General features: G+C 34.9%; 5 protein-coding genes across 6 annotated transcripts; 3 read left to right on the top strand and 2 right to left on the bottom strand.

Moving 5' to 3' along the window:
* Positions 1 to 591: 591 nt before the first annotated feature.
* On the top strand, positions 592 to 5,481 carry LOC116020654 (BTB/POZ domain-containing protein DOT3). The gene is made up of 7 exons (XM_031261132.1): positions 592 to 866; positions 990 to 1,059; positions 1,698 to 2,095; positions 2,704 to 3,198; positions 3,848 to 4,118; positions 4,287 to 4,415; positions 5,004 to 5,481. Exons 1-7 carry the CDS (start codon positions 739 to 741, stop codon positions 5,376 to 5,378), a joined length of 1,866 nt encoding a protein of 621 aa, XP_031116992.1. The 5' UTR covers positions 592 to 738; the 3' UTR covers positions 5,379 to 5,481.
* Positions 5,482 to 8,537: 3,056 nt separating this feature from the next.
* Positions 8,538 to 10,369, bottom strand: LOC116020665. The gene has a single exon (XM_031261148.1). The coding sequence runs from the start codon at positions 10,168 to 10,170 to the stop codon at positions 8,731 to 8,733; it is 1,440 nt and encodes a 479-aa protein (XP_031117008.1). The 5' UTR covers positions 10,171 to 10,369; the 3' UTR covers positions 8,538 to 8,730.
* Positions 10,370 to 14,921: 4,552 nt separating this feature from the next.
* Positions 14,922 to 18,402, bottom strand: LOC116020661. Of its 2 annotated transcripts, XR_004098821.1 has the most exons (4): positions 18,095 to 18,402; positions 16,442 to 17,193; positions 15,565 to 16,233; positions 14,922 to 15,291 (listed from the first exon to the last, which is right to left on the bottom strand). XR_004098821.1 is itself a non-coding variant. In XM_031261145.1 (3 exons), the coding sequence occupies exons 1-3, from the start codon at positions 18,380 to 18,382 to the stop codon at positions 15,705 to 15,707; spliced, it is 1,569 nt and encodes a 522-aa protein (XP_031117005.1). In that variant the 5' UTR covers positions 18,383 to 18,402; the 3' UTR covers positions 14,922 to 15,704. The 2 variants fall into 2 exon arrangements, 1 of the variants encoding a protein (XP_031117005.1); XM_031261145.1 differs by having other exon boundaries at positions 14,922 to 16,233.
* A 1,211-nt stretch (positions 18,403 to 19,613) lies between these two features.
* Positions 19,614 to 21,472, top strand: LOC116020685 (tropinone reductase homolog). The gene is made up of 5 exons (XM_031261177.1): positions 19,614 to 19,745; positions 19,859 to 20,066; positions 20,323 to 20,539; positions 20,743 to 20,855; positions 21,132 to 21,472. The coding sequence occupies exons 1-5, from the start codon at positions 19,657 to 19,659 to the stop codon at positions 21,303 to 21,305; spliced, it is 801 nt and encodes a 266-aa protein (XP_031117037.1). The 5' UTR covers positions 19,614 to 19,656; the 3' UTR covers positions 21,306 to 21,472.
* Positions 21,473 to 22,490: 1,018 nt separating this feature from the next.
* LOC116020700 (tropinone reductase homolog) lies at positions 22,491 to 24,584 on the top strand. The gene is made up of 4 exons (XM_031261196.1): positions 22,491 to 22,625; positions 22,733 to 22,972; positions 23,252 to 23,468; positions 24,151 to 24,584. The coding sequence occupies exons 2-4, from the start codon at positions 22,928 to 22,930 to the stop codon at positions 24,216 to 24,218; spliced, it is 330 nt and encodes a 109-aa protein (XP_031117056.1). The 5' UTR covers positions 22,491 to 22,625; positions 22,733 to 22,927; the 3' UTR covers positions 24,219 to 24,584.
* The last annotated feature ends 2,326 nt before the right edge of the window (positions 24,585 to 26,910 follow it).

Genomic DNA, 26,910 nt, shown 5'->3' with positions numbered 1-26,910 from the left:
GCTTTGCTATTAAAATGAATAAATTGACAATTTACTAAATAATTAAGGGACCATATTAAAAAAAATAAATTTTTGAAAGAGAGATCCAATATTGTACAATGTGGAATAATCGACAAACTAAAGATACTAATTTCTGTCGCTGAAAGAAAGACCAAGTGGATGAAACATAATTCTGGATTACGAGTTCGATTCTTGCCAATTAAGACTCTGGTCAAATCCTTGGGTTGCATGGAATATAATTTTCCTGGTATGATTTGTGAGTTTCTCTTGAAAGTGATGAAAATGCAGACATTAGAACACTACATTCTGTCATGATGGTTGAAATCGCCATCTAAGCCACAAAATATCCTCTTTGGCCAAATCCATCATTACATGGTTGTGTCCCTCCTGCTATAAGGACTTTGGCATAATATGGTGTTGTTAGAAAGCCAATATGCAATTTGAAAAGCCACCCAACAAACCTCTTAATGGCACATTTGCTCCAACCACAAACTCACCCATCATGCATTTACTCCTATGTGCCCTGCCTGACATACATTAACATTACAAATCATTCCCATCAGTGGCATATATGCAACGATGCTCTTGGAAGAACTGTTCCCCCGAGTGAAATTGACCTGCCGGGACTCAACTGATGTGAATATATCAGCGCAGTATCTAAAAAGATATTACGAATCGTTCCTATCATATATAGAATGTCTTGGATCTCAGGTATGAGGTAGAGATCGACAAGTCAGAATGAAGAAGTGCATCAAGTTGGATAGGTCAGAGAGCTTTGGGAGTGAGTCTGATCCCATCCAGGCCATTCTTTCCCCCCCTAAGTTCATCACATCAGCAGACAGCTTTGAGAGAAGAGAACAATCATGGTAATCATCACTAACAGATATAGGAATTCCATTCTCTTTTTTTCTGTCTTTTATGTTCATTTGCTCCTGTACTGTACTTTCATGTTCTCTTCTCAAACAACAATATAATATGCATTTCTGCAGGTATGCCAATTGTCAGATTCCAACTGATCTCTCCATTCAGGTTCAAGATGTCACTTTTCATGTTCACAAGGTATGAGCTATGTTGCTTCTTCATGTGTAATGACTAGATAGCCATACCATTCTTTAGAAAACTGCAGCACATAAAACATTATTACAATCCTAGTATGCCCAATTGTAATAATGGGTATTAAGTATTCCTGGGAAAATGCAAAAATGGGCAAAAACCAGCCCGTTCACAAAAATGAAAAGGTTTTAAAAATTAGACAAAAATAGGCAAAACTCATTTGACCCTTCTTATTTTGCCCATTTTTGTCATTTCATGTATTCCTACCCACAAAAGGCGAAATTCTCTTATCCAGTTATCCCTAGACCTCCATATCCTGGTCTCACAGGATACTAGAGGGATAAATTATGTTGATTTAGCGCGATATTAGGTGGGAGAACTGGTGCTTGGTGCTCACAAAGAACCTATCACACTATATGTTACTCTCACGTTGTAATTGTAAGGGTTTGATCCTGTGTCTTTGTTCACAATCTACTACTCAAAAACTAATTGAGTTACTCATGCCACATAAAGTGTCTCCATATACAATACTAAGTAGGCATAGGTGATTGTATCGGGTGCAGATCAACATCTTAGAATTTTCTTCTATTTTTGTCAAATGGGCATTAGTTTGTTTCCATCTCATCCATGCCTTCTTGAAACAGTTTCCACTGGTTTCAAAGTGTGGGTACCTAAGCCGAGTCGAATTCCAGCCTCCAAATCCAAATTCAGGCTACGACTACAAGATCGAAAAGTTCCCAGGTGGAGCAGACACATTCGAGATCATCCTTAAATTCTGCTACGGTCTCCAAATATGCCTGAACCCCAACAACGTAGCCGCGCTAAGATGCGCCTCAGAGTTTCTGGAGATGAACGAAGCACAGGAAGATGGAAACCTCATCTCCAAAGCAGAGGCTTTCTTCACATTCGTGGCCCTCTCATCCTGGAAAGACACCATCACTGTCCTCAAATCCTGCGAGCCCCTGTCTCCCTGGGCAGAGAATCTGCAGATTGTTCGAAGGTGCTGCGACTCCATTGCCTGGAAAATCTGTCAAGAAACTCGGTAAAATAGTTAATCTATCAGTCAATTTTAGCTTTTTGTGTTTGATTTTGTTAAAAAATAATATAAGTGTTTGGTTAATAACTTTTTGTAACTCCAAAATGCTAAAATTCAAAAAATTGTTTGAAATAATTTTTTCAATTAGCTTTTTAGAAAATTATACCAAACAACTATTAATTAACAGCTAATTTACGAAACACCTTTTTACCAATCATTATTGTGTGGACCATACTATCAAATAATGTACATTTAGTATAAAACTATTGTACATTTAGTATAAAAATAATGTATATTGTATTCAGGATCAAATAATGTACATTTAGTATAAAAATAATGTAGACTCAGTATAAAAATAATGGTACATTGCATTCAGGTGATGTATATTTTGTGTACTGAATGCACATTATATTGTATAATGTATATTCAGTACACAAATAATGTACATTTAGTATATTAAAAATGTACTTTTTGTTATGGTTCATACAGCATTATGTGGACCATGGTCCACACAATAATTTATCCTTTTCTACACCATTTAATGTTATCAACTAGTCATATCCTCTAATCCAATCAGCTAAGAGCTATAACTAACACAACCATTTACCAAACAGGACCGAAGAAACCATGAATGAAGTTGAAGAGAGCTGGTGGTTTGAAGATCTCGCGGTCCTGCGAATCGATCATTTCTTGAGGATCATAGCAGCAGTGAGGGCAAAGGGTATGAAAGGTGAAACCATAGGTTCATGTCTCATGTTCTATGGGGACAAGTGGCTTAGCATAAGCAGCATGGAGAATGAGATGAAAGGGAGAAATGAGTTGCAGTGGAATATCACGGTTGGAGTGAGGCAAGAAAGGGGGATTATTGGACAGAATAATAAGGAGCAGAGAATCATCATAGAGAGCCTTGTTAGTGCTTTGCCTCCCCAGAAAGAAGCAGTTTCTTGCAAGTTCCTTCTCAGGATGTTGAAATTGGCCATTCTTCATTCTGCATCACCAGCTCTAGTTTCAGAGCTTGAGAAGAGAGTGGGAATGGTTTTGGAGAATGCAAATGTCCATGATCTCTTGATTCCTAGCTATTTTGTAACAGACCAAGGAAATCCCATCAAGTAAGTATCTCTCAATTACAGTATTTTCTTATGGTGAATCTGAGTTTTGTGACAGTTTTACCCTGTTTGGTAAATGATTGTCAGAAGATATAACTAGTTGATATCATTTATTGTAAAAAGGTGTTTGGTAAATTAGCTGTTAGTTGATAGCTGTTTGGTATAATTTCTTTTATCAAAAAAGCTAATTGAAAAAGTTACTTTGAGCAACTTTTTGAATTTTAACATTTTGAGTTACAAAAAATTGATTAACTAAACACTTATATTGATTTTTTTACCAAGTCAAACAACTAATAGTGATCAAATAAGCTAAAATTTATAGCTAACTATTTTACCCAACAGGGTCGTGATTATCATTTCTCCACTATTAACTCCTTAAATTCGAATTTCTTACCCATTTTAGTCCTTTTTGCGAGTTTTTTGAACGCGCATCATCGGTAATCGATTTTTGTGATATTTCTAGTAATAGCTCTCGAGTATTATTTTATACAATTAGTTTGTCAACTTGAATTTTTATCACTTTTAGTCCTTCCGACAAATTTCTTATTAGTGCTTTTGTTTTTTTTTTTTTTGTTTTTTTAGAGTGGATAGAATATGGGCATATGGCCTAAATAATCAACATCTTTTGCATTTGTACTTATGGTTGGTTCAGTCAGAGTGAAGATCAGACAATGCACAACATAGATGTGGTACAAAGAATCTTGGAGTATTTCCTGATGTATGAACACCAGAGACTGCAACAACAAGAACAACAAAAAACCTCAACACTCAACATCAGCAAACTTGTGGACAACTACCTAGCAGAAATTGCAAGGGATCCCAATCTCTCCATAACCAGGTTTCAAGTCCTGGCTGAGTTCTTGCCTCGAAATGTGCGAACCTGCGACGACGGCCTCTACAGAGCCATCGACATCTACCTCAAGGTTAGTTTCTTGCTTCAGTTCGGAGCTCCACTCCCATTTCAAATCATACATCTCACATCTGTTGTAGACACATTACCGAACTACATAAATCTTATCTTTTTTGTTTGTTTGTGTTCTTATTCTCGTTAATCTCAACAAGATTCTGCCCTAATTTCTTTTTTTTCACAGAGCCATCCTTCCCTGTCAGAACACGATAGAAGAAGGCTATGCAAAGTCATTGACTGTGAGAAGCTGTCACTTGATGCATGCATGCATGCTGCCCAGAATGATAGATTGCCCCTAAGAATAGTGATCCAGGTAAAGTATTATGCATGTATCCCATTGTAGGATTTCATATTTTCATGGTAGATTTACAGTGGCAGAAAATGAGAAAAGAGAATATTTTTGAAATTATTTTTCCTTTTTGGGTGACGAGGGAAACTTGCACTTACTATTCCGGATAAATTCTGCTAACTTTAGCGGGTAAAGGACTACCAAGAAGACCAATAGGGCAGTAGGCCGCTCTTATTAGGAGTCGAACCTTCTGGTTACAAAGTCAACATCCTGACCAACTTGGTTGAGGTTGTCCCCAATTTTTTTGGGTGACGCTTAATACTATCAAAGTGGGCCGAAGCCCGCGGGCCAGCCCACAACTGTCCTGTGGTGGAACGGGTAGGGCTACAAAAAAGATGGTCAACAAAAGAGTGGAGCTAACGGGCCTGGCCCACTAATACCCGTCTGTAAATGACCACAAAGAGATAAACTAGGTTACGTCACCCATATCTGAAGGGCTCCAACCAAAAAGATTAATAGGCCGCCCCCAATGAGAATCGAACTTAATTGTAACATTGTGGTTATCAAGTCAATAGTTTGACCAACTTAGTTGGGTTCTCCTGTGTTTTTCAGATTCTGTTTGCAGAGCAAGTGAAGATGAGGGCTGCGATGCAGCAGAAAGGTCAAACGAGCAGCGATGATAACTCAGAGAAGGGAGAGAGTTGTTGGTCGTCTACCAAAAAAGAGGTGAAGTGCGTTAAAGAAGAACTGGATAAGTTAAAGGAACAAATGGAAGAGCTGCAGAAGGACTACTCTGATCTGCAAAAAGAATATGAGAAAGTGAATAAGCACAGTAAGAATTTTGCAATATGGGCAATTGGGTGGAAGAAGATTAAAAGGGCCACACTTTTTAATGGGAAGTTGGAGGTAGAAGAATCTGATGAAGCACAAAACCGAACCAATCATGGGCGCAGATCAAACCCCCGCCGTACGCAGTCTGTATCCTAGTATACATGTTTTTCACACAAAATACTATAGTAAAGGAATTCAGTTTGTACTGTGGTGTTTACCCTCATTAATTTTTTTCAGGCAAATTATTCTATGGACCCGAGTCTACCTTGCAAGGTGAACTCAGTTTTAGAATACACAATTTACATATTAAATGTTCACAATTCAAATTGTGAACATTCAGTATGTAAATGACACGGATCCGGGCCTAAATCCATGGTATAACGATTATTTTTTCAAGTCTTCAACTTTGGTGGGATCAGGGTCTACAGTGCACTGTGGATCCTAATTAATATATCATTATTGCATGGACCATGGTCGACACAACTATATGGACCATAAATCAAATAATGCACATTCAGTATAAAAATAATGTACATTTAGTATAAAAATAATGTACATCATATTCAGGGGATGTACATTATTTGTATACTGAATGTACATTATTTTGTATAATGTACACTCAGTACAAAAATAATATACATTCAGTATAAAAATAGTGTACATTCAGTACAAAAATAATATACATTTAGTACATTAAAAATGTACGTTTTGTTATGCTCCACACAATAATTTGCCCAGAATTTGACTTCTAAAATACATAATTCATATTTATAATGCACATAATTATATACTTTATATACTTATATACTTTATGAAGTCTTTTTTTTTTTTTGAAAACCAAAGCCACAAGTATATTAATTACTCAAAAGCAAATGCTGAATACAATCAGGGAAAGAAGAAAGCCAAATACGAGGACCAGACTGAGAAGCCGTAGCTCTTGCTAGCACATGAGCTAACGTATTCGCTGATCTAGAAATAAAATGAAACGAAACATCATCGAAGAAACGTTTCAGAGAAACACAGTCACGAACAATGCAACCAACATATGAATTGTTAGGCAAAGAGCTCTCCAATAGGTTGCAAACAAGCTGACAATCTGAGTACAACACCACCTTATGCCAACCACGATCCTTCGCCCAAGAGAGGGCCTCTTTAACCGCCATTGCCTCAGCAAGAATAGGGTCCCGAAGACTCCTCACTGAGCAATTTCGAGCAGCCAGGAACCCTTCATATTCATAATGCACAGAATTATATAGTCTATACTAAATAGATTTTTGAAATATTGTTATCCTGTTAGGATAGTGACTAAAGACTATGAGGCCCACAACATGAGCATTGGTCTAATGGAACCATCAGAGGGCCCATAGATTGCCTAAGTTGATTAGCTGAATCAAAAAATCCAACGACAACTCCTTAAATATAAAGTGACTGTGTTTAATGTTAATAAATTATGTAACAGTTAATATCTATTAAGGAACTAAAATAATGATGAAACTATGAAAGTGGAGATCTGGATCAAAAAAAAAGTGGAGATCTTATTACGAAAAGTTAAAAGGCAAATCTCCAACCAAATAAAGAGTATAAGATACCTAAAGGGTGACCGAGTAAATAACTTTTTTATAAAGATTTTTTTCTTTTTCATAATTGAACCATAAAATATATTTCATATCAATTAATTCATGATAAATTAAAAATTATCATGAAGAGGTTTTTTCGTCTCTGGAGATAAAAAGAGGTTCTTCGTCTCTGACTAGATATATGAAGGTGGGGAAAGAGATAGAGTAGCCTTCAATTATTTAGAGACTTAATTATAATTTTTTAATTGAATTATCAATTATTATTTTGTGTATAGTTTAATAGTCTATTTAAGCTATATTTAACTTTATATAGTGCGGTACAGCCGTTATAAACATTGTAGCATTACTGTTACAAACGTAATCATAGAAACCAGTATAACAATTACAAGTGCTATAATACATATTGTATTCCACTTGCAGCTAAATAATCACAAAATGAGAATTGGGCTAATGGACCCATCAGAGGGTCCAAGCTGATCCAAACCAAATCCGACAAATCACTAACAAGCTAAGCAAATGTAAAGTGATTGTATTTAATGTTAAACAATTATGTATCGGTTAATATGTATTAAGGAACTAAAACAATGATGAAAGTGGAGATTATATTTTGAAAAGTTAGGGAATCCAAAGAGTGGTTTTTTCAAAAGGAAAATTAGGAGGGAAATTTTTTACTGATAGTTTATTTTTTTTATTTTTTTTATTTTTGATTTTTTGAAATCCTACATTTGTGTAGGACTCATTGAATGGAAAAATAGGAAAAAAGAATTCGCAAATTGCATGTTCGTCGCACTGTCGCATGAATATGAGTATATTTAGAAATGAAAAATATTTTTTACTTCTGCAAAAATCACTCTTTTTTTTTTTTTGTTACTCTTTAACATGACAAGTTTTGTATGTTTTTTTTTTAAGATCTCAACTTATTAAAATTTGTCAAATTATGAAGTGACAAAAAATTGAATAACATTTATAAAAACATTTAGCATTTCATTATCTTTTAGAAATAAATTGTAAAAAATTGAGTATATGTGTAATAATTTTGAAACTAGAGTATTATAAACATGAATAATGAAAAACAGATATATATTTGTATGAAAATGTTAGCATATTTAAATGTATAAAAATATAATTTATTCTCCTTTTAAATTTTATATGCACATGAAAGTATGAAAGGGATCATTAATCTAATGCGTCAGAGATCACTCTATTATTATAATTATAATTATAATTATAATTATACCATCATTTCGCATTAATTTTTTTATTTAATTTTTCGTTCATTTAATAGGATATGTAACGAGAATATATATACATTCTGTAGTCAAAAGTCTTGTGGTCAAGCGACATAGTTATGACCCTCCCACCTGAGAGATTACATGTTCAATCTTCAATAGGGGCGGTAGCAGTATATATATGCATTCCGTTTTATAATTTTGCACAAAAATTATTGTCGGTCGAGATGTGAAAATGCCCCCGCAATAGTCGCAGTTTGCTATATATAGCGCCACCGACAGACTCAGGAACCGTCGGTGCCTTAATTTTTGTGAGTGATTGACCTCGACTGCCTCAAATGCAGTCTATCTCTGTTCCACATGCAATAACTAACAATCTCCACGCACTATTAGTGCGCGTACTGAACCTCCCACTTCGCCATGATCGCCACTCGCGCATTCGTATTTACTACGTATCAACATTTGAATTCTCGAGCTAATTAGCAAATAAATAAAATTAAGACAATCCATTTCATAAGAATAAAGTATTAAGAGTGGTCGAAACTCCAGTTTCCTTTGCACCCTTTATTAATACCATTTATAATAATAATAATAATAAATTACAATTTGCTAAAAAGATAATAAACAAAAATATAATAACTTGACCTTACATTTCTTTCTGGCCCTTCAAGTAAAAAGAATTATCACAAAAAATATATGTATTTAGTTCTTTTTCCCCTCCTCGCCACCTTCTTCCAAATAAGCTTTCTTCCTCCTTTCAGCCTGAGTCAACAAACAAATGAGTAGAAAACACGCGGCGTAAAGCGCGTGGACCCTCCAGCTAGTCTTAGGCGGTTGGCGCAACACCGCCCTATGGAACACCGCCATGTAGTAATGAAGCCCAACCGCAAAGCCCACGATGGTCTGGGCCAGCCCAATCATCCTCGTGGAGGGCCCAGTGTCGGTAGAGAAAACAAGCACAAGGTACATCAGGAGCATCAGGAGGTACAACACGTAAGCGAGGGTTTGGAGGAGCTGTATGCAAACGTAGGTGGACTGCGACGTAGCGTAGAAAAACTTGAGCGGCTCGAGCCCTGTGACGAGCGAGGAGAGGCAGAGGATGGAGAAGTAAATGGCGAGGTAAATCTGGACGAAAATGAGGAGTTTTTGGAGGGAGAAATAGGCTTTGAAGCGGTTGAAGATGAGGGAGACGAAGATGAGAGGGATGAAGATGAAGGCGAAGGAGATGAAAGAGGCGACTGTGGGGGCGTATTTGTTGCCCACTAAGGGTTTGAAGTTATTGGTGATTTGTTTGTTGGCTCTGTTGAGGTAAACTTTTGAGGTTTTGGAGATTCTCTCCAAATCCGGCAAAAGCGTTTGCTGGAATTTGGACGGCATTTCTCTGAATTCGGAAATCAAGTCGTCTTGTTCATCGTCAATCCAGTAGGGTTTGGTGGTTTTCTTGGTGGATTGTGATTTGGGGTCTTGGATTTTGGTCAATTCCTTCTTTTCTAGCTCGGATTTGGGCTTTTCTTTTGCTTGAACAGCAGCATTACTGGTTTTGTTCTTGGAAGAAGAAGAAGAAGAGGAGGAAGAGCTAAGCTTGGTTAGATCTGAGGATTTCTTGGTGGTTTTGGTTGAATTTGAGGCTTTCAATTTCAATGAATTGGAGGTAGAATTCAGCTTCTTGAACTGATTCTTCTGGGAAACCTTAGAAGACTCTGAAATAGGTTTTAGAAGCTTGGTTTTGTTCTTAAGGGAGAGTGAAGAAGAAGAAAGCTTGAGTTTGGTCTGGTTTTTGGCTGATCCAAACCCAGACCCAGTCTTAAGAACCTTATTAGTTAGGTTCTTGGGTAATCCAAACCCAGACCCAGACTTGAGAATCTTAGTTTGGTTCTTGGGAGAGGAAGAAGTACTAGGTTTAAGGATCTTGGTTTTGTTCTTGGGAGAAAGCGAGGAGTTTGGAGTGGTTTTTTTCTTGATCTTGAAAGCTGCAGGGTGGTGATCTTCATTATTATCATCCTCATCAACCTCCAATATTCTTCTTACAGTACTGAATTCAGTGCTGCTATAACAATGGACCTGAGAAAGGAATGAGAGCAGAAGAAGGAGAAGTACTGACAGTACCTTAAAGAGGCCTCTGGTTGGAGGGAGTGGAGCCATTTGTACAGTTTTTGGTGAAGATCCAAGATGTAAATGAGAGATTTAAAAGGGTGGGTGTGTGAATTAGATGTGATGATATTATTTAGGTGAGAGAGAGGTGGCAGTGGCAGTGGCAGAGCAGCATTAAAAGGAGGGAAGATGGATAGCCATAGCCATGTTGGATGGGGAGTGTGTGAAAGGAAGGGAATTGAAGGTGGACTTTAATGTGAAATTCTACGAGTAGCTTGTAGTTTGATGACACATTGTATTTGTGCCTCTCTTAAATTGAAGGTTACTGGTTTAAATTTTAATGAGGACATTGACTCTTTGTACTTTAATAAATTGAGAAAGTATGTATAAACAGATCTGTAAAAGTCAAGACCTTGTAGTTCAGTGGCACCCAGTCCCACCTATATGAAAAAGGGTGAGTTCAAACCTTAGTGTGGTAATATTGACTCTTTGTTTTTCGATTAAAAAAATAATTATGAACAAATATTGCATTTTAACAGAATCAACAGTACTAAAAAAAATTGTGAAAAAAATATCAGTGAAGTGGGGTGCTGAAAGGGACAGCATTTTAATACTCCACAGTAGCAAAAGTAGGAAGGGGTTTCCCCTTTCCTTTGATTCTTTTTCGGTGTTCTTGTCCCTGCAACCTCCAAATCAACGCACAGGAGAACGCGGCGCTGCTACTAATAATTTGCAGTATTTATTATTCTAGATCTTGAACAAAAGCATTAATATTGATTGGATCTAATCTACTTTTTAACCCATCATAAAGTACAAAGTTATTAAAATTCGAGTAATTTCATCTAAAATCTAACGCCTACATTGTATTAGAAAAATTCGAGTAATTTTATTTTAAATCTAACACCTAACCACTAAGATTACTAAAATATCGATAAAAATATTTAAAATCATCACAATTTTATAAAGTTAAACTTAATTTTAGTGGGAGATTAATAATGAACAATTAATGAGTAAAAATACAGGTTTTCCGCTTTTAATTAACTTATTTAAAGTGAAAACCAAAGAAAACATGAGCACATGCAAATATAGTAAATTTAACCTGAACTTTTTAAAACAGCTTTAAACCAGATTGACAGAGTAGCAGATTTCCTTTCTCTTTCCTGTTTTGTCACTACAAACCCAAAACCAGATACAATAAAACGCGGTGTTGGAAGGCGGAAGCAATACTTTGCAATATTTATTATTAGGCAAAATTAAAGGCTTTTAATTTGTCGATATTCAATCTATAAAGTGGTAACCAAAAACATGAAAACAACCTTAATTTCTACGGAGTATTTGTTTTAAAACATTATGATTGGTTTGTATTTTTTACATACACGTTTCTTCAACTAGTCAATAGCAATCACATATTGAAACTAATTTTATTATTATATAATCAGTGAAGTTTGAAGAAACCCTTGGCTTCTCATCCACAATCCATTTGTACACTTCAAATATTATAGTTATAGTTATATTGCTTATAATATATTTTTCTAAAATTAAGTGTCAATTATTATGTAGTGTGATGACACATCTGTTACATTTCTAAATGAATAGTCATTGAATTGAATTCCAGTCTAGAAATATATACTATATTGTAAAAAATAAGTATTTTTTAAAAAACCATTAATAAGGTAGGTATGAGTGTGAAGTACGTGGGATTGAAGGCTTCAATGTCCCGTGACAAGTGATCCGATTAAGCCGTTGATTTTGGCTGCAAAGATTAAGGTTGGTAAAAGTACAAGAAAGAATGTGCCACTTTTATGTATGCAGTATACTAAATATACTATAATACTGTAGTATACTATAATTTGTTAGTCTTCACTTAAATTTTATATTAAGTAATCTCGTTGACTTGATGCATCATTCGACTTGTGACTTATTTTGTAAATGCAAGCATGTTTTAATTAGTGACTCCAATATTGTTACCTAGCTTGATTAGCGTGAGTGATCGTACACTTTTGTCTCTCAAGCGAGGTCAGGAATTCGAACCCCTATCTTGTATGGAAATTTGTTTCAAAACGTTTTTAGAAGTTCTTGTAACTTAATAATAATAATAATAATAATAATAATAATTATTATTATTATTAACAACTGTGTTTGAAATGTGAAAACATTTTCTTGAAAATTTGTGTGCATCTTAGATTTTATTATTAAAATTTATATTTAGATCCTTACAAATTAAAAAAAAGTGAGTCGGTCCGGAATAAAATAAAGACATATGTAAAGAAATATATTCCAAGATCTATGTTCTGGCATTCATAATATAAATGCTTTATGAGTGAAAGACCAAAGTTGAATTTGTTGACTTCGGTATACGTACCAATTAAGTCCCAACATCAACATGGAGTAGTTTATTCAAATAAAATTTATTATTATTATTATTTATTTCACTTTGGTCCATGGAGGGTAGATCTACTATGACTTGAGAATGGGCGTCTATTTCTATCCCATCATGCCATAAAATGCTTGAGCAGTTGAGGCTATAGACGTTCAATCCTCGTTAGCATCTTTGACAAATATGGTTGCAATCATGGACGTTACGTAAATCCAGACAACTCGTGAATTATTTAATCATGATTAGATCAAGGTCGTTGACTTTGTATATGCTATCACACTTCAATTCTCTACTTCACTTGTAGTTCTATGATATTTACTCTGTATTTTTACCCAATTACTTTTACTTTCTAATGTGATAATTGATGATTAGTTATTTTCATTTTGTGAGTCACAATAAAAATGTCAACATCAAAATTTCGTGAGAGGAAGTAAAAGTTGAAAGTAGAATTTGAGAGTATGAGTAGTATTTTCCATTTGTATTTTTTTATCTGAGAGCTCAAGATTGAACAAATTATCTCTTTGATATTTGATATAATTTGTTTAATAATTTCATTATTTTAAGGAACATTTTTAAAGATTAAACTTAAAACTTTATTAAAATCCTTTGGACTCATAATTATAGGGTTAATTTTATCATGGACTAATGTCGTACATGAAAATAGTATTGTAAGTAAATATAATGAAAAATTAAGGTATATACAAATAATATTGTAGGTAGAATAGTTTCGGATTTAGTCATTTGACTATCACTCATTTACAATTGTAGTCATTGATTTTTAAAATTAATAAATTTAGTCATGTAGTATCAAATCATTTCCAATTGTAATCCATTGTAAAGTTCTTTCTGTGTAAACAGTTAATATCGATAGTGAAATTAGGGCTATTAAAATAAGAAAACTAGGGTTTTAGTTCCTATATGTGAGAAACAATTGACGCAATGGTTACGACTTTACAATTTTACCCTCAACAAAAAGTGAAATCTATTGTCCTAAAGGCCCTCACACCCCAACTTGACATAATAGATGGTGGGTAAATCATGATAATTTAGCGACCTCTTAACTGGGAGGACAAGTATTGGCTGGTGGTCACAAAAAATTCACCATATTAGATCTAATTCCCACACTACAACGGTCAGGTCTTAATCCTACAATTCTCGCATTATATGAGTAATATAGAAGTGACTATTATGAGGGATTTCATTTTGAACCTATACGAATATATGAGAGGGGTGGGTGCTGGATGGGCCAAGGGATATGCTCCACCCCTCCCCAATCCCCATTGCCATCAATGCACTGTAAGTATAATTAAGTATACAATACTAGTGGGCAAGTATTATATAATTCTAGAATGAATATGAATAGTTCAATAACAATGTATGCAGACTATATATATAGGTATCCGCGTTAAGACATGACATATATAATAAATTGATACGATTAAGTTATAATAAAGACAAAACCAAAAACACAAAATGTGGAATTCTATAATTTGGCTTATCGTTCCTTAAACAAAATAATGTATGTTTGGGCTGACCAAGGTACCAATGGGTGGATAGATGTTTCTTTGGATGCTTTTTATTTATTTATTTGTTTGTTATTTATTATTTATTTAAAATTGAATCTTTGAAGAGATAAAGCTATAGTTTGATTAGTTTCATCACTGTTTGAACAATGGCCTATGAATATTCTCATCTTATTTGTTAAAAGTTATCATTAAGCGGCAAATTACAGCTGTGTGAACCACGATTTAAAATGACATCGTTGAATTTTATAAATTAGAATAATGTACTTTATGTGTTAGAATAATGAAACTTCTAAAATAAGATAATATATTTTATGAGTTAGAATAATGTACATTATGCTTTAGAGTAATGTACATTATGAATTATAAAAATGTATGTTGCAGTGCATCGCGTAAAAAAGAAAATTACGCCAAACAATGTCGTTTTTGGACCGTGATTTACACAGGACCATAACTATTGCATTAAGGCTATGGTCATGTTAGCTTACATATGATAAAGGATCCATCTCATGACTCATGAGGCTAGACTATATATGACCCTTTGAAAGGGAGATATGTTGTCCATTCTAATTTATGGATCTCAACCTAACAAATACTCCATAATTATTATTTGTACCTTCTTTAGATATTTAGCCAGAAAATTCGATATGATAGTGTTATCAGTTACTCCGTATAATATTGTGTGTTTTATAAAATTGTATTTGTATTTTGTCAAAAATAAATATAAAAAATATAATTTTAATGATAAGCAAATGGAAATGTTTAGGCATAAGATTAAAAACACAATATTAGAACAAAAAATGCAATATCATGCCAAAGACCTTGTGATTTGGTGGCACCCAATTGCACCCTCACATGGGAGGAGTGGGTTCGAGTATCAGTAAAGTTGATATACTGCTGTAAACGATCAAAATGACCACTTTGAAATTCCATCCCGAAAACAGTTAGTAAATGTTCTAAAATATCACAACTGAAGATGTTGAGATGTGACAAACAGGGAAACACAACAACGTTTGGGCACAAAACATCAAAACTCATCAGATGATGTTCTTGTTTTCTTTCTCGTTCCAGATGATGTTCTTGTTTTCTTTCTCGTTCCGTTGAGCAACCGTTAGCTCAAAAGCAACACAATGCATAGTACAAAAGGGTAATTGATATAACATGAAGAAGTTCAACACAAAATTCAAACAATGTACCAAAAAGACACAAATGTGAACAGGACAGCCACAAGATTCCCAGGGACCATAAGATTTCTGTATCTTAGGATTTTCTCTGGAGAAAAACAAAGACAAGTTTCCATGGTTTCTTAGCTAAATTTCTGTCTGGCCATAACAGAATAAAATCAATATTCATAGCTCGAGGAACAAAAGAAATTCGTATAGTTAGAATCTGATAAAAAGCATATATTGTCACTATACTCTTTCTGCATCTTTCTCGTCACGAAATTGTCATAGTATATAGTCATATTTTCCCCCTTTGTAGCATAAAGGGTATCAATTTACATATAAACACGAGAAACTAAAGAGTTTAGGAAGAGTAACGAACCTCATTGCCCGATCAAGCAAGCGTGAATTTGAACATAGATATCACCGTGCTTCGATATACCCTGTAATGTATATATGTCAGACTATAAATGTAATTGAAAGCGATCTATAAAATGTGCTTAAGTCCACCAGATCATATGTCTATCTGCCGGAATCAGAAGACTCCAGTTGACGGGGAAGAAGCCTTTTCTCGTCATTCTCATCAAAATCGAAGCTTTCGTCTCCTTCATAATCTAAACTAATCACGGTTTGCTCTTTTATTTGCAGCCCATCGGATTCTAAAGCCCGAAGTTCAGTACATTCTTCTCTTGCAGCAGTGTAGCTTGCTTCGATGTGCTCCATCTCGGACTGTATCAACGCATCCATTCTAGCCCGTTCCCTATCCCGTGGGTATGTACAATAGAGAAAGGAATAGAAGAAACAACATATCGCCATCGGGATACCTATTGCAGTGTAAAGCGCCTTGGCAAGCGATGCAGCATTCTCTCGATCTGTTTCTATTTCCTGCGAGTTCGTCAATCCCTTTGGAACTGGCTTGAAACCATAGAAATGCTGCGCCAAAACCCCAACCACCGGGGGAGCAAAGGATGCTAAAATTGATTCGAAAGATCTATCCAACGCATAGATGCTCGTTCGAGCTCTCTCAGGAACTATCTCAGCAAATATTGGACTGTACATATACCAAGAGTGAATTCTTAGCTTATTGTACATGTTATTCTAAATAAACATTATACCAAACTACTTAATTGTACCAAAGAGACCCTTTTTTGGTACAAGAATGTAAATTAACCTAGTTTCCTATTAGCAGAATATACAAAAAAGGGAAAACACATTAGCAGAATACATGAAATAGCTTAATGAGGGTACGAGAGGCCTACTTGTTAGTTGCTGGACCGTTCCAAGAAATGGTAAATCCCATGATGAAGAAGACTAAACCGTGTGTCAATGTCGTGGAAGGGTCATCCCGCAAAACCAACAGCAAAATTGCAGCCAACGGGATGGCTGAGCCCGAGCTAATTTGTGAAAGAATTATTCTTCCACCATTTGGAAAGCGTTTAGCGAGGACATCTCCCATCTTTCCTCCAAACAAACCCCCGAGGGATCCAGCAACATTAAACAGAGTCCAAATTAGGGCTGTTTTCTTGTGAGAGAACCCGATAAGCTCCAACCACATCGGGGCAAACGACAAAGACGACCAGGGGAACGAACCCGAGACCCCTTGTGCAACTAATATTTGAAAAGATGGCACTCTTAAAACCGCTTTAGCTTCTCTAATCAGTTCCATCACATCAGCCCGGAAGGGCTTATCTCGAGGCTGATCTTTCTTGTTCCCATCACTGTCAAAAAAGCGGGGATCATTCGCAAACAGACACACCAAAATACCAACAACGATACTTATTAATCCGACTAAATGGAAGGCAATTCTCCAGCCGGGTATACCCAAGAATGTCGTCTCCGCTATTAACACCGATAAAAGTCCACCAATGATGGCACCGAGGTTCCCAGTTAACTGTAGCCATCCAAAAGCCGTGCCACGGTTGCTGTTGTCAGTCGAATCAGCAACAAGAGATTGAATTGCTGGTGTTACTATTGCAAGCCCTATTCCATTCAAACCTCTAGAAATTGCAACCTATTAAACGACATAAATATATGAAATTATGAAGGTACTTTCATGAACACTAACATTTATTCTAGGCATCATCATTTCACTAGTTAAGGATGTCAAAGCTGAAAGTGATTAAAACTTGATACTGTTTCCCCTCTGTTCTTGGAACAAAGCTTACTGCTTTCCACTGGGAAATCTATAATCTCAATAAGTCTGTACTGCCCATTCATTTAGTCTAAACATGTAATAAAACAAAGTGATAGGATCAAGAGCTTATCACCACGCCAAAAGCTATAGCTAGTAGTGAATGTGCTACTTTATAAGAACGCTTACAACTATGCCAAAAGCTATAATTAATAGCGACGTAACTTTATTTCCTTATACCGCCACATATTTTCGAAACATTGGTGTTGGAGCCTCTGCCCAACAGTTCCCCCACTTAGGCCTTTATTGGCGTCCGCCCAACAATTTCCCCCACTGGCCTTTACCGACTTCCGCCCAATAATTCCCCGATTCCCAACACCATGCCATTTAACATCCTGACTATTATTTTTTTACACTTTTGATTTTTTCATGACTTTTACTAGACTTTTCCTTAGTAAGGGCATTTTTGTATTTCATTTTTTTTTTTGATTTTAACTGGTTTAATTGATTTAGGACTTTACTAAATACCCGTTGAAAAATATAATTACTAAAAATTAGAGATTACCTAAAATCCTAAATCAATTATACCGATTGAAACCGAAAAAATAACAAAAAAAGAATATAGGAAGACAAAAATACCCTTACTAAACATATGAAAAGTCATCCGAAAAACTAAAAGTATCCAAAAAAAAAAAATAATCAAAACGATAGTCTAAAACTAAATTTAAAATTGCCAAAGACTCCTGTGAAATTAACTCTATATGGGTTTAGGGTGATGGACCTCAGCGAAAGTGGAGGAAATGGCGACGAGAAAGGTGGCGGCGGCCCATAGAAAAGCACCGAGAGCGATGACGTGGGCCCGGTTGTGGCGGGCGGCGAGGTAGGCGGCGAGCGGGTAGCAAGCGGATTGGACTATGGATCTGAAGAGCGTGAGGGAGCCCAATCCGGTGGGGTCGGTATGCAGGGCCGCTCCGACCTCCTTGTACACTCCCGGCAGCAACGACTCGTCGGCGCGCTCCATTATTCCGGCGAAGTTGACCAGGACCAAAGTCAACGACTCTGATCTCATCTCCTTAAGCAGCTTCTCCATCGTTTCCGGTGGGGGATAATAGCTAGCAAGGTTGACTAGAGAGCAGACACTTTTTGTTTTGGTCTGAAAATGGATATGTGGGCCCAGATGTAATACGTGTCACGCTTTGGGTACTGAATACTGCCACGTTGACAACTTTGACTAAATCTGATGTGTATTCTTGCTTTTTGTGGAAGTAAAGTGCAATAGAGGAGCTGAGGCATATCCATTGTTGATGTCAAATGTATATTACTCCTTCCATTACATTCCATTTTGTTTGTCTCCAATTAAGAGATTTGACTGAAATTATTTTTTAATTTTATATAATATTAAATTTAGTATTAATATATAAAATTTATATATTTAGAAATTATAAATTAAAAGTACTATTAAACGCAAAAAATAAAATTTAAAAATATTTAAAATTATTAAAGAAAATAAACAATGAAAAAAATTGGTTTAATTAATAAATATTAAAAAGAAGAGGTAAAATGATACAGAGGGAATTCTATGGCAAAAATTTTTTCTTCAAAAATCCAGCCAAAAAATTCTATTGGGATGCTGGAAAATATCAAAATAACGTAAACCACTTGGCTACGGTTCCCATGGATGGGCATTCGTTTAAGTTTGACGCACGAAATTTCAAAGATGGCTTAAAAGTATATAAAGGTTGGCTATCATATATATTCATATATAATTTTTTTTAGGAAGTAGAAATTTATTATCATGTTTGATGGGATACTTAGATGAGGACTACGTGAGACAAATTTATAGGCTATCATGTTTGAATTTGTTGATAATTTTTTTTGATTAACCTAATCGACAATCACTATCTGATGACGTGTTACAAATTACATCTACTACAATAAGAAAATTCAGTGCGACATGCTCAATCAAGAAAGTGTGGACAAGAATTAAACTCGTGATTTTTAGTATAAGAATAATGTTACACCAATTCAATCACCTCTTTGGAACAATTTTTTTGATAATTTTTTGAATATATTATCAGTTGGTATGTATTGATACATTGAACCATGTTCTAGAATATATTCACACACTGTAAACTGCAGACTACTATAGTAAGTCTAATAATATATATAATGCAATTGCGATACAAACTCTATATGTACCGATAGTGATAGATGGCGTTTTGATACAAACTCTATATGTGAATTTGTCACTATATATATGTGTGTATCCCTGCGTAGTTCATCACATTACAATCATATATCCGGCTAAATATTCAGTGAGCAAAGTTTATATATAAAAATTAGATGGCAGATAATGAAAATAAGAGTGGAGATGGAAGGTGGTCACTTAAGGGCATGAATGCGCTAGTAACCGGTGGCACTCGAGGCATAGGGTATGTATGTAATTTAACATAATATAATTATAAAAATTCAAGCTTTCATCTTTGGTATATATATACATTTTTTTGGGGGTGTTTTCCTAATTTAATTTCTGTGCACAATTTAGGTATGCTATAGTAGAGGAATTAGTAAGTTTTGGGGCGACGGTCTACACGTGTTCGCGTAAGCAAGAGGACCTCGATAAATGCTTTTTAGAATGGAAGAATAAAGGATACAAAGTAATGGGTTCAGTATGTGATTTGTCATCCAGACCTCAACGCGAACAGCTAATTGAGAAAGTTGCTGATTGTTTTGATGGAAAGCTTCACATTCTTGTAAGTTTATATATCTAATTTAAGAACGCTGTAGGAAGAATTAAAACCAATATCTCGTCTCAAAATAAGTTGTCGAGTGGGTGAATCATAATTATCATACCAAAAAATCACGAGTCTGATTTTTGTTAATAACTTAATACTCTTTTGATCAAGTTTGTCGCATATGTCTTCCTAGTGCAGTTTACTTCTCCTGTGTAATTTGCGGGTTATTACAATACATGTCTTAAATAGTGGATGGGTTTTGGTTTTACTTTAGGTGAATAATGCTGGAACAACTATTACAAAGCAAGCTACAGATTTCAATGCCGAGGATTACTCAGTGATAATGAATACTAATTTTGAGGCATCCTACCACCTCTCTCAACTTTCACACCCTCTTCTAAAGGCAACCGGACATGGAAGCATTGTGTTTATCTCTTCTGTTGCTGGGCTTTTGGCAGTGCCTTTTAACTCTCTCTACTCTGGATCCAAAGGTAATTAATTGAGCCTCATTTGCCAGCTACCATGTAGCGTGATTTCATCCCGCTTTGAAAAAGTATAGAACAAATACTATCTTGTTAAAAATCATACCTATGATTACATCGTAGTTGGCAAAATAGATATTTATTTAATTATGCAATGTGTGATGTTTACTAGTACTTACTATTATATTGTTTGTATTTTGATGTGAATGTAGCGGCAATAAATCAAGTGACAAAAAATTTAGCATGCGAGTGGGCAAAAGATGGTATTCGTGTTAATGCTGTGGCTCCATGGATCATCGAGACTACACTTAGTGCTACAGTGAATGTAACAAATTAAATTAAATTATTTTTCTCATTTAAATAATATCTATATATCTAACGTGGAGGGTGTGGTTGAGTGGAAGGAACTCATTCACCCTTAACCAAAGGTCAAGGCTTTGGGTATGGTGCAGCCTTAAATCTCCAGACCAATTCGGCGAGGGGATTGGAAACCTGGGCTACACTCAAATAAAATATCTATCTATCTATATTAAATGTGTGTATGGTTAATTGTTTAGTGAATTAAAGTGTTGTTTGTTTTGAATAAATGATGGCGGCACAGACAGCATTTAAGGCAGGAGAAGTAGAGGGCGTAATAGAAAGAACTCCAATAAGCAGGGCAGGAAAGCCTAATGAAGTTTCATCACTTGTTGCCTACTTGTGTTTACCAGCTGCTTCTTGGATCACTGGACAAATCATCAATGTGGATGGGGGCAAAACTGCCAATGGCTTTTGATTATATATTATTATATTGCTCTTCTCTTAGCATACAATAAGTCAATAACGTAATAATATATGCTTATGTGTGTGTATTTCAGTCACACATTGTAGGCTAGGGTGTTTAATTATATATTATAATTTGAATCTTATTCAATAATAATCTAAAGAATGGTTTTGTTCAAATAGTATAACTTAATAGATAAATCTAGAAAAAATAGTCCGTGTACTACGAACATGGAGTATAACTCTCGATCACCAAGTGTTTACTTTTTATTGAATGAAGAAAACAACATGAACAAAAATATAACCCACCCCTTTTATTAATCAATAAAAAAAGGGCTTGAATTAGATCATCCTTGAATTGAGAACAGATAACATATATAGTATGTCTTTCCTTAACCATTCCTCAGTGCCTTCTGTACTTTCCTAGCTACTATGATTGAGCGACAGAAGTGGAGGTGGGTAACCATATAAAACTTGCAGAAAGGGAGTAGTTTGTATGTAGATCGTGAATTATGGTAATCTCTATGGTACCAATTACAGTAATTTAGCCCACGTATCAAAAGAGGGCAAATTTTACTGTGGACCACGGTCTATGTAGCTCATGGTATATATATAACGGATCAGGTGAAAAGATTGTCTTAGTGAAAAATAGAGTTTAATCTCATCCATTGATTCAGTCCAGATAAGGGTTAAAATGGAGATATTTAAAAAAAAATAAACGCGATGACATTATAATAATTTTGTGTAAGTTAATTTTTTTTTTCTTTCAGAGCATTTTTTCCCTTTCTTGCAAAGCACAATGTTATACCCTTCAGAGTACAATGTTGTGCCTTCCAGAGTATATATATGATGTGCCTTTCAGAGCACATTGTTGAGCCTTCTAGAATACATCACCTAATATTAATTAAGACAAATCACGTTTGCATAGTAGTGTGTCTGTTTGTCTCTGTGTGTGTTTTTTCTCATATAAGGAAAATTGAATATTGAACCATAAATATTAAATTAATTCTAAATCATTAACCTACTGTACTACTAACTACTACTATTGATCCAAATAAAATTTATAAATATTAATTGATATATAGTTGGTGAAATTTGTAAGATATAATATTTTATGTGATATATATATATATATATATATATATATATATATATATATATATAGTTCTCCAACGCAGTTCATCACAATATATAATATCATCCGACTAAATATATATTCAATTCAGAGAGTTCATACAAATTAAATGGCAGATATTGGAAATAAGAGCAGAGATGGAAGGTGGTCTCTTAAGGGCATGAATGCCCTAGTAACCGGAGGCACCCAAGGCATTGGGTATGTATATAATTAAACACTTGCATGACATCTATGCAAGAAATTTTACAAATATAATATGGTTTAATTTCTATATGCTTATTAATTTTTATATTTGTACGTACTAGGTATGCTATAGTGGAGGAATTGGCCAGTTTTGGGGCGACCATCTATACATGCACACTTCGTCAGGAGGATCTCAATAAATGCTTACATGAATGGAAGATTAAGGGTTACAAAGTAACTGGTTCAGTAAGATTAAGGATTACAAAGTAACTGGTTCAGTATGTGACTTATCATCCAGGTCCGAAACCCAACAACTTATGGAGAAAGTTGCAAATTATTTTAATGGGAAGCTCCACATTCTTGTAAGTTTCAATATGGAAGAGTTAAAACCAATGCCCAAACCATTTCGGTTTTATTTGTACACAAAAGGAGAAATTTCCCCGCCCCAAGGCCCTTATACCCGATCCACAATATGATAGTAGAGAGTTAAATACGACGATTTAGTGATCCAATAGGTGTCAGGACCAGTGCTCATGCACACAAGAAGCCACCACATTGAGTGAAACTCTTACACTGCAACTTTTGGGACTCGATGTTAGTTGTGTCTTTATCTAGAATTTAACATTTTTGTTTTACTTTAGGTGAATAATGCTGCAACAGTTATTACAAAGCAAATTACTGATTTCACTGCGGAGGATTACTCAGTGATTATGAGTACTAATTTTGAGGCACCCTACCACCTTTCTCAACTTTCACACCCTCTTCTAAAGGCAACTGGACAGGGAAGCATTGTGTTTGTCTCTTCTATTTCTGGGCAGTATGGGGTGCCTTATGTTTCTCTCTACTCTGGATCCAAAGGTAATTCAATACTATACTCATCTAAGGAAACTTCTCATTTACTATATATAAAGGATAATGATCCAAATATTCTCTATTTGAATATATATGTTGTTCCCAAACTCATATTTTAACCTTTCCCCCTCCAAATATTATTTGTAACTTAAATAAGGTATAAACTTTTAAATAAGCTTTGTCAAACACACTGTTGCCAAACACTCTCATGGAGTTTGTTTGGTAATTAGCGAATAACTAATAACTAATCGTATTAGTGAATTACTTATAATTGATCATTTTAGCTATTTTCACAAGGTGATAATATGAGCGATTTATAGAAAAGTGTTTGGCAAATTAACTATTTACTGTTAGTGAATAACGTGTAAAATGATTATAAGGATATGAGTCTATTTAGGGATGGAAAGGGGGCAAGGTGAGATTTTTTTATTTTTTATTTTTGTTAGTGTAGCCTAGTATATATGTCTCATAACTTCTTCATGTAACCCAATGGGGTAGCTCGAGTGGCAAGTGAGCTCTCTTTGTGGGGAGAACCCGGGTTCAATTCCCACAAGTGACGATTCCCCCTGGGCATAGCTTCTGTGCCTCTCGCAGCGAACATGGGTGGACCCCGGACCGTTAAACGGACGGAGAGAAAGACCCTGTAAATTTACCAAAAAAAAAGGAAAAAAACTTCTTCATGTTTCAGGATATGCAGTTTTAAAAGGGGCGAATACCTCACAATTTGAACATTTGAATTATCTTGGCTCCTTATGAAATGATAGTGTCCAAAAGCTATGATTTTTCTCATTTTTTGCTTATTTCCGTTTGAATTATTATTTATTGTTTTAAATATTTTTTATTTTTATTATTAATATAATGTAATAATAATAATGGTTTGACATAAAAAATTAAATTTAAATAAAAAATACTCCATAATAAAATAAGTATCACAACAACTAACAAAATATTATGAAGCCAAATACCTCACAATTTGAATATTATGAAGCCAAAAACCTTGTGGTCTAGTGGCACCCGGTGTCCTAGTTTACACTCCCACATGAATGATGGGAGTGGGTTGACTCCTTGTACTCTGATTCAGTAGCTTGAGAAAGTAGAGAAAAAAAAAACAGCTATTACGAATAAATTAAACTTTAATTTTAAAAATAAAATACAAGCCACTGTTCCACTAATGTAAAATAGTTATTCTAGGTAATTTTTCTATTTCTAGCTTATTAGTATCCCTAAGCTAAGCCAAAAAATCATTACCAAACATTTATTTTAATTGATCAATTAAAGTTAGTCAAACAAGCTGTTTACTAAACACCTTCTAGCTATATATAGTTTATATTTTGGTATGATTACAAGCGCAATAAATAGTGTGACAAAGTGTATGGCGTGCGAGTGGGCAAAAGATGGTATTCGTGTTAATGCCGTGGCTCCATGGATAATCGACACTCCACTTAAGGATTCAGCTGAGGTGAGAAATTAAGTTATTTTCTCCATTTTTTAATTTAATTTCTTGGTTAAGTGTATTTAATTGGTGGTTAATTATTTATTGAAATTGTTGTTTGTTTTGAATTATAGGTGCATCCAGCTTTTAAAGTAGTAGTAGAGAGGGCAATAGAAAGAACTCCAATTAGCAGGCTTGGAAAGCCTAATGAAGTCTCATCAGTTGTTGCCTTTCTGTGTTTACCAGCTGCTTCTTGGCTCACTGGACAAATCATCACTTTGGATGGGGGCAAAACTGCCTATGGCCTTTAATCGTCCACTTTCACCACCCAATAATGGCGATATGTCCATATGTTCTGTCAGACCAGAATGTGGAAACCCTTGGGGTTGAGGATTCAACCTTTTTGGGAAGAAATAATGACGATATTTATAGGTGTCATTTATTCTTAGGTGCCGTTTACTAAATAAATGTTGTATTTGAGTGTACCAATAATGTATTTTGCTTTGGCTTCAAAGCATGATGTTTATCTATCTCATTTGCTTTCGACAACAATACCTCAAATTTCTTTCTATTGTGGAACCAAAGGTAGTTCATTATGGGAGCGCAGCTTTATCTATTTACTATCATTGTAGTTGGAGAATACTTCAACAAGTATAATTATTAAAACTCTAATAATACGAGCAATTTCAACTAAATTGATAAGTCGAGAATGATTTATTGACCTTTTTGGTTAATTTGATCCGATGGCATTATTGGCAGCAGGAATCAAACAACAAACCTCTCGCACCTACACTGTTCACCCGTGTCATCTCCCATTCTTCCATTTGAAGAACTCCAAATTGGTGTTCTCCAAAATTGTACATAAATTGGAAAAATGGAGAGGAGTTAGGTGTTTGGAGTGATAACTTTAGTAAACAAGTTTTTCATTTTGCATTATTCCACCTCTCCAATTCCCTATTTTTTCAAAAAATCCTTCATTTTTTCATTTCGATAAACGAACCCTAACCTCCCGTAACTTTTTTCCTTATGATTTTTCTCTCCCTTTCTCCTCTTCTCTTCCCCTTTTTATTTTAACATTGCAGATAGCCTAAGAACTAGCGATAGACTTTCTAAAAAAAAAAAAAAAAGAACTAGCCATAGACAACTCAGTGAATGATTATATATTATTAAAAATAAAATGTTATATTTAATTTATTATTAAAAAATAGAGCATTAACCATAGCTGCGTGGGAAATGACAAAGGGCTTGTTTGGTTATCAGCGGTTAGCGTTTAGCGGTAGCGGTTTGTGTTAGCGGTTATCAAATAGCGGATTGTATTAGCGGGTTTGACCAGTAGATTGTATTAGCGGTTTGTAAAAAGATGTTTGGTAAAATTAGCTGTTTAGATTAGCGGGTAACATGTAAAATGACCAAAAGGGTATTCATATTATTATTATTATTATTATTATTATTATGTAATAATAAAATAAAATTTATAATAACACTTACAAAAACAACAACAACAATAATAATAATAATAATAATAATATAAAACATAAATATATAATAAAATTAAAAAAAAAAATTAAAGAAAAAGGGGAGCCGTGGCTCCCCTTTATAAATGATGTGGGAAATGTCCCACATCGAAACTTTTGGAAGAGGAGCTCAAAGAGCTCCTCTATATAAGAGGAGCGATGCTCCTCTTCCAAAAATTCAAAGCCTGTATTGGCATTGTATAAGGGAGCCGAAAGGCTCTCATTTAAAGAAGCCTTGTAGTTAATTAATTTTTTTTTCTTTTTTAATAAAAGAAAAGATAAGGGCGCTTTGGATCAAACGCTGTTTGAGTTTCTAGCGGTTTGGAGTAATTTGCTGTTCTAAATCACTGGCTAACCAAATACATTCTTTCGTGTTTTGACCTAAAGTTGACGGATTCGTCAAAATTTGGCGGATCTGCCATTAACTAAACATGCCCAAAGTCTTTGAAAATGGTACCATTAACAGGGTAGTTTTTTTTTTTTTTTTTTTTTTTTTTTAACA

The sequence above is a fragment of the Ipomoea triloba genome, chromosome 5 (genome assembly GCF_003576645.1).
Source record: "Ipomoea triloba cultivar NCNSP0323 chromosome 5, ASM357664v1".
NCBI lineage: Eukaryota > Viridiplantae > Streptophyta > Magnoliopsida > Solanales > Convolvulaceae > Ipomoea > Ipomoea triloba.
Note: the sequence above shows the minus strand (reverse complement) of the source record. Positions and strands in the feature narration are given on the sequence as shown.